This window comes from Anarrhichthys ocellatus, unplaced genomic scaffold (assembly GCF_004355925.1).
Source record: "Anarrhichthys ocellatus isolate YVR2014 unplaced genomic scaffold, GSC_Weel_1.0 scaffold5, whole genome shotgun sequence".
Lineage (NCBI taxonomy): Eukaryota > Metazoa > Chordata > Actinopteri > Perciformes > Anarhichadidae > Anarrhichthys > Anarrhichthys ocellatus.
The window spans coordinates 10,601,703-10,614,323 of NW_022280035.1; the positions used below are offsets into that span (position 1 = coordinate 10,601,703).

General features: G+C 41.0%; 2 protein-coding genes across 2 annotated transcripts in view; both read right to left on the minus strand.

Moving 5' to 3' along the window:
- The window catches only part of LOC116382348 (homeobox protein Hox-C10a-like), a 2,897-nt gene extending 1,027 nt beyond the window's left edge, over positions 1-1,870 (minus strand). Inside the window, exon 1 of the mRNA XM_031845340.1 lies at positions 1,168-1,870. Coding sequence (XP_031701200.1) covers positions 1,168-1,870 — 703 coding nt within the window. The remainder of the gene's footprint in view (positions 1-1,167) is intronic.
- An 8,286-nt stretch (positions 1,871-10,156) lies between these two features.
- hoxc11a (homeobox C11a) lies at positions 10,157-12,621 on the minus strand. The gene is given in 3 exon segments (XM_031845359.1): positions 10,157-10,389; positions 11,765-12,492; positions 12,494-12,621. Coding segments are annotated over 3 exon segments (1,089 nt in total).

A 12,621-nucleotide genomic window follows, 5' to 3' on the forward strand; every position in this document is an offset into this window, starting at 1 on the left:
ACACACACACACACACACACACACACACACAAACACACCACAGGCATGTCTATATCCTCTAATTAAATTAAAATAAAACGAGCTTGTTGGTCGTCATGTTTGAAGCTAACTCCATCAATAACGCCGAAAACTGAAACAAATTTCAAATAAGAGCTAAAGACAAACGGCAGAGGAAAGTACAATAACATCAGTTGGAGCTATAACATTAATTTATTAGGGGCATTATATTATCAACAATAACAATACGTATTATACTATGTGTGTGTATTTAACACACTATTAACTGAACGTTACCGTTTATTAAAAAAAAAAATCGTTTAAACTGTTAATTTACAAATCATATTAATAAAAATATTTGTGCATGGTTTTGTCAAACGGAAAAAAAACAAATTCGGTTAATTCTTATCAAGCTGCCGCTGTTCGCATGAAGGATATGAAGGATACTATTAGGCTACTCAGACGTGGATTTTCACTTTAAATTAAATAATTTTGTTGGAAAAAAAACTGGAATGAATTATCCCGAGTTATCGTTACATCGACGCAGAAAGGTGTAAATGTATTTATGATAAATAATTTAGTGAGAAATGTTCCCCGAGTTTTTTAGTGAGCCAGGGTATTAGCACAATATGTTTTCAACTGTTGAGCAAAACCTTAGAATTGTATGTTGGCTAAATACCACCATTTTGGGGCGTAAAATGGTGCTGTTAAAATGGTTATGTCTCACAATGTGAATGGCCCGTGAGAGAGAGAGATAGAAAGTGAAGTAGTGATTTGTGTGTGTGTGTGTGTGTGTGTGTGTGTGTGTGTGTGTGTGTGTGTATGTGAGAGAGTGTTTATTTCAATGATAACTGCCCATCTCATATTCTCACATTAATGGAAAGGTGTTAAATGCCACAGGCACCATAACCACAAGCGAGGCTGTCAAATGCCCATACAGAGTTTGATACAGCCCATATGACTGCGATCAAACACAAGTCTGCATTATTGGGTTATGACACAACACAGCGTGCACACACTGATAGAATAAATGCACGTGTGGTAGTCTGCAAGTATTCTGTGTATGCATGTGTATGTTTGCATGCATCAATGTGTACGCGCGTGTGTGTGTGTGCGTGCGTGTCAGGGAGGAGGAGGGGGGTGTGGGGGGGGGGTAAAGTAGTCGTCTACCTTTTAATTGCCCGTCCGGGTTATCTGAACAGCTGTCACTCTTGGCCTTCTCTTCCTTCCTGTTCTGGCTCTCATCTGTCATTGAAACCTCACTCGCTGTCTCCTGCGCCGATTTATTGCAATTTGTTGTCGATTCTGATGCTGATTCAACAGATGTCGCCAAGTGGGTCAGAGAGAAGCCGGAGGGGAACTGCTGGTCGTCCTGCTGCGGCCTCTCTCCGTTGTACACCTGGAAACAGCCGCTGGACGAGGCGGTTTGCTCAGGCCGGCAGCTATTGTCCCCAAGACGGATGTAAGTGGCCGACTCTGTTGTCTGCTTCCCCTTATTGCTGTCATCCTGATAGAGGCAACAAAACGCCTCCTCTTTGACGTTGCCCACTGGAAACGAGCAGGGTTGTAAACACTGGGCAACAGGTTGTTCGTCCCTACTGGTTTTGGAGCCCGGGGTCCATGTGGCCGGCAGGTAGGGCGCATCCTGGAAGCCGCTGAGCGGAACTCCGCCCGGAGAAACCTCGTCTCTTTTGGAGAGTGAAGCTGGTCCTGCCTTGCCAATGTTTCTCATCACTGAATATCCGTACTCTGCAGCTGAGTGGATGTATATCCCGGGGTTGCTGGAATAACCCTCACCCCTGAAGGAAGATGATCCTCCCATTAAAGAATCCATCAGGAATTTACCGGGAGCTATATTATTCGGACATGACATTTTTTTTGCATTTGGCAACACAGTGGTCGATTGGTGAGTTGCACTGCTCTGAACTACGGGATTCCTCCAGGAGAATAACGACAGTAGGATGCTGACATCTTTTGGAGGGGGTGCAAAAATATCAGTAACATAATTATGGATGCTGGGAGACATGTCATGTGATTTTCAGACCAATAGCGGCGTGGAAGTGGCCTTGATGCTCCAGACTGACGTGACGTCAGCGCGGTCAAGTTGGGGAACCTGGGGGCTTTTTGGTGGAGCAAGAGTGCCACCTAGCGATCGAACGTTAGTTATGACAGCAGGCCCACGCCAGGGGGAACAAAGGGCGGCGGCTGCAGCAGGATTTTTTTGGGCACTACGTGGCTTTTGAGTATTTTGAATCGGTTGGTTTCAGTCCAGAACTTCAGATGTTTGAAAGAATTTAGTTGATTTAGTCAAAGTGTGATTTCCTTTCGTCCTGGCACCAGCTCTGTGGAGAAGACGCAATCGAGGAGTTGCCATAAGACAGAGTTCATTTTGTGTGTGTTCTTTTTGTTTGTTTTCGTCGATTTTCTTTGTTGTTGCCACCGATTTGGCGAGGTAAGCTGTACGCAGGTGTGTTATCCAAAAGAAAATCTGAAGAGAGATGCAAACTTCTTTAAGAATTTTAAACTGGAAAAAAAATGTATAAAAAAAAAATTGTAGACGAGGATTTACTCCTTGACATTGTGAAGTAGGCTAAACATTAAAACAGTCACTTGTGCATTTGACCTACTAAACTTAAGATTGTGTGATATCTTCAGAAATGCAGATTTACAGTAACACATTTCATACAGTAATTACGAAAACCTTATGCTCCGGTCAGGTCTTTAATTTGAAACCTCAGATTATTCATTTGCATTTTTCTAGAAATTACTTTACCACTCCAGCTGAATTACACCACAATTCTTCCAAAAGCAAACATATTAGATCTTTTTAGACCAATTAGCCTAGTTAACTTGGGCCAACTCATAAAGCCGCGTGTGACAGTTAAACTAGTTATCTTTTTGAAATGAGCAACTTAAATATTAACTCTACGATGGAATTTGTTCGCTAGTGGATGGTGCCTATGAGGAGAACAGAAATGGTAACCCATACGTCAAGCATGTTTCTTTCATCTCTTAACCGTGGACACAAAACATCTTACAGCCTAATAAATAATTCATTGCATACCTGAGCTATTGTGACACACAATCCTGTTTTCGAGATGTTTCTTGTTGATTCACGGGTGCTTTCGATATGTTATCTGAAATTAACAGTCTTGGCGTTTTCGTTTTTGTTAATGTTTTTATTCTGTGTGTCAGAAGAGCTGGTGTGTGAATTAAGTGTGGCTCTCTCAACAAAGGGACTATGATGCAGAGAGACGTTCTTTTATGAAAAGAAATGTTGATTAGTCTCAATTCGCCTCTCCTCAAAACCATTCACATGTCGTGATTTGTTTAAATGTGTCTTGATCAGGTGAAAACTTAAAAATGGTATATATTAGTCAGTAGTAGCAGCCGACTCTGCTGCAGCCGAAACCAACAATGATATTTAGAAGGAAACATGATTAACACAAAATTAGTATAGGTTAAACTCGTCATAGTTACAAAACCTATTTAAAACCTCTCAATTTACATGAGAACACTAACGTCATTGTGATGTCGCATACAACTATAAAATGTACAACATTTTGTCTGCACACACGTGGTATATTGATAATCTGTTTCAGTGTGTGAAAACTTTGTAAATTAAACTTAGTTTCTAACCAAATTCAGCCCACATTGTTATTCTCATTCCGTATGAGTGTGAATCAAGTGAAAATGCACTGTTGTCTTCGTTCCGTGTTGTTTCGTATCAAGCCTGTGTTTTCTGTGCTTCAGTCAGTAGGCTAAACCTTCGGACATCAGTTCCTAACAAACCCGCAGTTGTCACAAATACTGCAAACACGTTGCTCCAGAAAGCTCACATTCTCATCCTCGCTTCAGTTAAAAAAAACGATGGGTTTCACAATTTAAAAAAATAGCATGAAGCTTGTAAAATTAATTTAATATTTTCTAAATGTATAATTTCTATAATTGCCCATTTAAAAAAATGGCCACAAATTGTTCAGCGATGCTGCGGTAATGCAAAATGCGTATATGCTATAGGCCTACAAAACCTAGGCTATATGGTTTTAGAGCTGCTATAAAACTATGTCTCATCCGCATTTTAGATTGGGTTACTAACAGATCTCTGACAAACAAGACTCCTAATGCCTTCAGCCAGTTTAAAATTCATCGTTGAAATTCTTCGCCACAGCTATGCGGTCCTTGAGTCCTCTTCGGTTTGTGCGAGATGTGCACGCATGCCTGTCCGTCTGTGTTTTCAGTTCAAAGGCAAGGGCAAGATAGGCTCTATTAGAAAGGTGTGTATTTGAACATTTGTCTGCCTTTGCATGTGTACAGTGATGTGTCAAGACGAGACAGAACATTTATTTGCACGTGACACACTGAATGAAATAAATATTTAAAATAACCAATACAGCGTCTTTGTGGTCACTCCCCAACATTCCCTACATTTATGAAAGAAATAGGACCAATCATAGCTAGATGAAAGACTTGCCTCTTCAGTTTTGTGATTTTTATATTAATTGATGATACAGGGACGGATAACGTGGTCTTACGAGTATGGGGAACATCTTGGGCTCATGAAATCCTTATAAAGCTCATAATATAAACTATAAACTGTGAGCCGTAAGGTAAAAGTTTTATGTAGTTCCTGATCATTTTACATCTTGAATGACGTTTTTCACCCACGAAGAGGAAAATCCTGGAATAAAGGAGTATTAAGGATAGTCTTACCCCACTCCATCTTTCTGTGACCCACACACCTTCTGCCTCATATAGGGACACATTAATAACCACACCTAATTAAGCCCAACTCACACCGCCAACACTAAAAAAAACTGCTTCATGACACATTCATACCTAGCCTGCAGGCTGCAACTCAGAACAACACCAAAAAAGTCATGCACATAAAAACTAATTACAACTTATCAAGGAGCACTGAGCTCTAAAGAGTGATTCCTTTTCAGATGAGTGTAAATATGCATTATGACGCCACAGACATGAGTTTGTGAATCGACAGGACTGCCGGTATTGTATTGAACGGACTTTATCATTGCACACACATTTGAGCCTGTAACAATCACAAGCAGTTGTGTATAGGGTTTACACCGTGTTATGCAACGTGCCCTCGTACAATGGTTCGTATGATATCTTTCGCAGAAGTGAGAGAAGTAAACAGTTTGTGAGAAAATAAAGTGATATGATGCTACAGACCCAGGAGTAGTGAATAACAGGATGTATAATAGAGTTGAAGAGGCGTATTATCCCTGCATTTGTAAAGCATGAGAATTAAGAACAAAACGGCGATTCAAAAAATTAAGAAAAGCCTCGACCATGTAACTTTCTGCTCGCATAATCAATTGTGCACTCTGCTGCTATTTGATGTTTATTTCACTCGTGGAAACACGAACGCAACCTTGTTTTCCAAAAGGATATTGCTACACATTTCGCAATGTTATTTGTGCCCAGGTTTAGAACCTACTGTATCGCTTTGGTCAGTTTCAAGTAATGTACGAAGTTTGCAGTGAGGACGGTTTGACATGCATCATTTGAGTTGTTTTTTTAATCACTTTTTTAAAAAACGTGTAACGGCTACATGCTGTAAACTGTGTTGGAGACCATTAAACTTTCAATAATATTCTCCCACACACTTGTACACACGGTGCTCACCAACGTGTAAACTACCCTGGGCTTTACACAGATACAACCCCCCCCCCCCCACACCAACACAACACACACACACACACACACACACACGCACACACACACGAAGTGGACTCCAACTGTATTTTAACACGGTCTTTACACTTGTCTAAACTAAAGTCAGCCTTTTCGCCACTAAATTGTCGTCCAATTGATTTCAAACATATAGGGGCTGTTATTATATTGCAAACAGGTATGGGTGTTGAATGCTGGGAGACAGAAGGCAAAGTAACTGGTTTCCTTATTGGACTAATCAGGAGCCACTGGGGCGACACAACTAATTTGCTTCTGGCAGCCACTTTGAAATATCTTTCCAGTTGGACGTGAAGAGATCCTGCTTTGTGTCCTCTTTCATGCTGCTGTCCACTCCGTGCGCAACAGCAAATTTATGGTGCCTGAATCATGTAACTTCTTAATTAAAAACCAGAGTGGTAACTGCCATCAAAGTACAGCGGTAGAACTATTACATTATTGCCACTGACGAGCACTCCAGATACACACCACCGCCATATCTGACTTAAAACTTTCTATAAATAACTGTCACACCAAACTTGGTGGCGACGATAAATTAATAGCACCGTACAAATGCGCTAATGTAAATTTAAGCGTGTTGAGAGTTATTTGGTTGCAGCAATAGCAGGAGTTCGTTTTACAGCGTCGAACTGTTTTATGGCCCTATATAGAACAGGAAAGGTGCTGAGATGTGAGTGGTACACTGTAGTATAACACCATTCAATAGCCTATAACCCCGTGATTAGTATGTGCAGAGAAGCAGGAATACTCCCATATTTACATCATGGTTAAAAACACTGACATTTTTACAAATGATTTCCTTATATCCGCAACAAAATATTTGTAAATGCTACAAAGTATCGACCTTTGCAGATTTATTTTTTCTAAATATACTGCGTTTTGTATTTTTTCCAGCTTCTTTTTGTAGATAGGTATATATATTTCCAAAACTGTTCATATTATTGGCAATATTTGTTCTTGTTTTTATGTCAATTTGTAAATACACCTACGATGTAATTCCTTATGTTGCTTTACAATTTTAGTTATTTGTGTGCCAATGGGAATAATCTCACAACTTTCAATGTACAGTATAATACACTCACACATCCATATATACACTCTCCCCTGGATTATTTGTTTATAGCCTAGTTTTATTTCAAAAATAAAATCAAGTATTATTGATAGTTTGGAGCATCAGATCGAAAAATGAGATTCTTTAAAACAATTCCTCAGATTTTATGGAGCTGAATTAATCAATTTTCATTTTTACATTATTATGGCACCAGTCTATATCTTCTCCCTCCTGGATTGCCTCATCTACATAAAACACACCGCCATTTTCCTTCACCACAACACCCAAGCCAGGCTGACACATGGCAGGAGCTGCATTCCAGCACAGTGGACTGTACTTCTGTCCCACAGCACATTACAAAAGAGAATGCAGCCTATCTACGACTAATAATAGGCTACTACTCTGATGGCACCGAGGCATCCATCTCAGGAAACGTTTTCAAGATCCCGTTGAGGAAACAAAATAGTGCAGAGGCCGGGAGACTCCTGGCCCCCGTGTGGTTGATAGACAACATTTACAGAAGCCTCTGCAGCGCGGCTCTCTCCGTTAGTGACGTTGTGTGTTGGAAACCTACAAATTACACACGTCACCGTCCCAGGGCCAAGGTTGGTGGGTGTGGCGAGAGAGGGGCTCCTATAGCCTTGATCTCCGCTAGTGTGTGTCGCCTTTCTTTTGTCAGATATTACACTGACATATGCAGATTGAGCCTCATTTCAATTCCTGTACAGAAAATAACTCCCAAGTATTTGATAATACACGCAGTAAAATGTCCGTATCATGCGAATACAACCTATAAGCATGTTTGGTTCCCTTTCTTTCTTTACATTAAAATAATATAACCCGGACCAAAACCTTAATCCTAACCCAAAAGAAACCAAACTGGACCTAACAACAAATAAACACTCAGGGGTAAATACAGAACCTAGCACTAAACTGCATTGTAAAATACATTTCAACCATGCACAGCAGTCTGAGCAGGAGTCAAATCTAAAGTCAGGAATCAAAGGCTGGAATGACTGAAATCAACACACCCACGCACAAACCGTCATGTTTGCACTTATACGGAACCACCTATTACGAGATGCACACTGCAACAGCCACACACCAACATGTTATTTTTTTACTTTAGAGAATACAAATATAGTTCTACAGTTAATACCAACATGGTTTAAAACGTCTCATGCATGAACATGTATACAGTTAACAAGGACAATGAAGTGTATTTACTGGTCGTGCTTAAGCTGGCAAAGTTACCTGCTGTAGTTTAATGCGAGGGGTCAAAGTTGGTCTCTTTACACATTCCATTTTCTGTTCCCACTCACTCTTATTGGCCCATTCCGCAGCTACACACATTTCCGGGCTAAAGTGTCTCCTTGATTCCACTTTATTGCAGCAGGTTAAAGGTGAAGGCCTTGACTTTATTGAAGTTCAAAGACTAGATTTAATTATAAATTGTAGTTAATTCACACGTGCAATCATCATGCACATATGTTCGGGAACACACATTCGAAATACACGTACAGGCCTACGCTCAATATACACGTACACACACACACACACACACACGCACACGTACATGCACATGCACACGCGCGCGCGCACACACACACACATTTTGAAAAAAAGAGAATGTGAATTATAATTTCTTTTCCCCTAGCTATCTCTTACTATAACTCATGTGGGCCATTAGTCAAAAATAATTTATTAACAACTGATGTGTTGAAATAGGCTGAGGTTTGGGGTCAGTTCAGACAAATAAGACCATTAATTAAAACGCTTGGTGAATCTGAGCAGCTAAACGTTAGAATTTTACGAGGTCTTTCACAGACCAGATCTTCAAAAAATAAAAAGCTAAAAGTAACTAAAATCTCGACAAAAATCTCTGGAAAAAAACTGGATTTGCTGAGGTTTTCCAACAGGGTATTCAGATTAGAAGAGAGGTGGACATTGCGGTTGTAGGCAGAGGGGGAGGGGGAGGGGGTTGGGTTTGACGTTACAGATCAGACCGAGTTCATGTCGAAATCTCTTGGTGAGTTTGTTTCGCCCCTTTCGGACATCCAGTCTTGCTTGTTTACTATTTACTGCGGAAGTGAAAGCCATTCCCCCTGAACAGACGGTGCAATTAAGAGAAAAAAATAGCCATTTAGTGCCTCTGTCTTTATGGCAGTGTCTAGACTACAAGAGTGCGATTCCATTTAGTGGGCACTAAAATAGGTTATCATTCTACTCTCTTTCTCTACATTTATAAGATCTGGGCTCTATCTTCCTTTAACACGCTTGCTAAAATTTAAACATGATCTTTCAGAGTGGTGTAACCTGCAAATAGACGAAAATCTGGCAAGTGTAGGCCCGCCGACATTCCTTACTTTCACAACAGCTACCAAATCCACCACGTGTGTATCAGCATGAACTGGCCATTAACAAGTTAAAAGTGTGCGCATGTTGGCCAACAGTTCTAGGTTATACACACATTTTTAGGCTGTTGCTATTTCCAAAACGCTCCGACTCACAACCCAGCAAAAGCAGCAAACAGTGCAGCTGTCAAGAATAGATATAGATATCAGTAATGGTAATTGTGATAATGGTAGCAGAAAAAGCACAAAGTCGTTGAGTTTTGCCTATACGTTTGTGTTTATTTCATATGTATTATATTAACGATACACAGGCCAACAATCTGTTCATACTCTCTGGAATCCAAAGCCCCAATATTTTAAGCAAATAATTTAACGAGAGTTGGCGTTAAAGCTGTATAATTTGTATGGGCAGTGTACTGAAAGATAGCAGCAGGGATAGGGTAAAGGAAATTCAATATATACACCTATTTACAGTCACGAATGCACATTGCATAGGCTGGGGGATATACTTTCACAGATTGGACGTCACAGTTCTCAATGGCGAAAAATGTAGCCAAGAGATTTGCATTACTTTGTCCATTCTCTGGTTGAGAAATAATTAGATCATGATATACTATATACATAGACCAGAGGGACGGGAAAGAGCTAAACGTTGTCTGCGCAATAAGGATTCAAACTGGTTTTGTTTTACATTTGATAGACTATTTTAACAACAAATATGTCTATATGAACAATAGAATAAACACAATGGAGAATCGTGATAAATAGAGACATATTCAAGAACAGCATAGTATAAATGATTATTTTAACCATGTAGGCCTTACTGGGGACCAGCTAGAAATTCACCGCCGCCCGTGGGGCAATAAGAAAATGGCGACATTATCCCATGCAGGCCTATTATTCCCACTGTCCACTTTAACATTGCACCGTTGGCGACATGGGCTCCTTTAGAAAATGGTTATGCCCACGATTACAACTCAATGAGATAAGAGCAGGCCTTAATGTCACTGACCAAGATGGTGACACTTTCTGCTCCTGCTCACAATAGGGGGTTCCCAGAGAAGTACTGGAGGCGATCTCTGCTCAGCTTCTTCTCTTTCATTCTTCTATTCTGAAACCAAATTTTAACCTGGCGGTCGGTGAGGTTTAACATTCGCGAAAGCTGAAGCCTTTTCTCTTTGTTGATGTAAACATTGAAGAAGAATTCCCGCTCCAGCTCCCGAATCTGAAACTTGGAATATGGGCACCTCTTCTTCCGTGTGCGAGGAGTGGCTGAAGAAAAAATAAATAAAATAAAATTCAAATAAATTCAGTTTCACGGGAAAGAGAAACAACCTCACGAGTATTGACAATAATAATAATATCTACAAAAAATAGACAAAAAAGCGTAGTGCTGCGGTGACCATAGGACCAGATGCTAAGAATTCAGTGTCAGTGGCATTAGTAATGAAAACATTTCAGTCAAAATTCATCAAGCAAAGTGGCCGAGGCTATCAGTTCAAACATCCATAAAGCGTGTTAAATATTCGAATCACTTGGAGGAAATAATATCAACTTACAGGCTATAAGTACGTGTTTATATGTTATAAATATACAACAACAAAAGTATCTAACCGTATTATGCGCGTCACATTCCTCTGGAGCTAAACTAACAATTTACACAATCTTTTGGCAGTGAGTTGCAATGCATCGCTCATGTTTGCAGCGTCCTGCAGACCTCTGTGGCCCTATAACTTCTTATCAAACAGGTGACTGGGGAAATAGATTTATTTTATTGTTTTCTGGGAGGAAGAGGGGTAGCCTCAGTTAGCTTGTATCTACAGCCTGGCTGGGCTAATGCAATGTACATGAGGCTAAACACCAAAGGGGCATGTATGCAATAACATAAATGTAGGTTCTTTAAATCAAGCATCAATTTACTTAATGCTGGTCATTCAAGTTATCAGTAATGCCAGCTTGCATTAAAATCATCTATAGAGAGGTGATGCAAAAGTAAAAGGATTTAGACTTCACCTTTCTTTCAGTAGCTACTGAGGAAATAGCATAAATTGCAGACCTATGCATTCTCCTCATTAGACTGGACGATGCAAAACACTCGATTCTCTGCCGCCGAGTAATTTACTGCCTATTTGTTAATGGAGGAAACGGTTCTAATCTCTCATTAGATGGATATATATATATATATATATAATCTGGGTTTCTTGGTATCTAGAGAGATAGGAACGCATTTAACCGTAAAGTGTGTGATAATCTGTGCAGCATGTCCTTTTGCGGGCAAACCTGGTGCTAAAAGAAAATTCACAAGACGCCAAAAGCAATGTTCTGCCCAATTGGTTTTTACTCTCGACAGCCCGACGAGAAAATCCCTTAAAATGCCCAACGCAAGTTCATGATCAAAGTTATCATTTGTCACAATAGCTCTCTCTTAAAAAATTCACAGACTCACCATAGAGGCGTCTGTGTATAACATCCCTTTTTTTGCAAAGCGCTTTCCAATCGTAAACATTCTTCTCGTTGCAAGAAAGAGCTTTGTAGGGTTATAATAAAATCCTTTGAATGCTTATAAAACTCCACATAAAATCTGACCGACAAAACACCGGGCTAGTCCCCTTAACCTTCCCCCATTTTACTGCTTCGGTATACCTACTCGAGTGGCTGCTCTTGTTGGCGGTGCCGTCCTTGGTTGTTGCGGAGGAAGAAGTGCACGAGCCTGAATTTGTATGCTCCCCCTCATCTTCTGGGTCTTTTTCCTGCTCCGGAGCTCCGGGTACAGAGGCTATGGGCTGCTGCTGCTGCTGGGAGTCGCTTTCCAGCTTTCCCCCCTCGCCCTTTTGTAAACAACTGTCTGACTGATTGTCCGTGCTGCTGCAGTATGCAGTCTCGAAAAAGCGGTCGAAACCTTGCGGAAGGACGCTGTTTTTCCCCACGCCGGAGTAAAAACCTGTGGAGGGGTGATTGGAGCCCGGATGAGTGTGATGGTGATGGTGGTGGCTGTACACACTCTCGTTTTTCATAAGCATTTCTGTCATGGTGGATGGTGGAAGACAGTCCCTATGCACCAGATCCTCTCCCGAGTAGCACGATGCATAATTGCTTCTGTGGTGCCATTTACTAGCAGGGTCCAAGCCGTATGAAACTTCCCGTACCGGCTGTACTTGAGACAGATTTGTGGAATAAGGGTAGCTGATTTGCCGGGACGGGGCCTGTGGAAGAAACGAGGAGACGGCAGAAAACTCGGGGACGTAGTAGGTGCAGCTGGGGAGGTAGATGTTGGACGCGCAGCCTGTCCTGTCCCCAAACTCGGATGTCCGGTCTTTGCGCGTCTGGGAGCAGAAGTTGCCCAGATTCACCGAGTTAAACATCTTTCTCTCTCTCGTACTCCGAACTATAGATAGATGTTTTGGATACGAGCTGCAGCAGAAGGAGAAAATTTGGGAAGGCGAGATGACGCGCAATCCGTCTAAGTCGCCCCGCAGACACGTGATCGAAAGTAGATATTGTCAT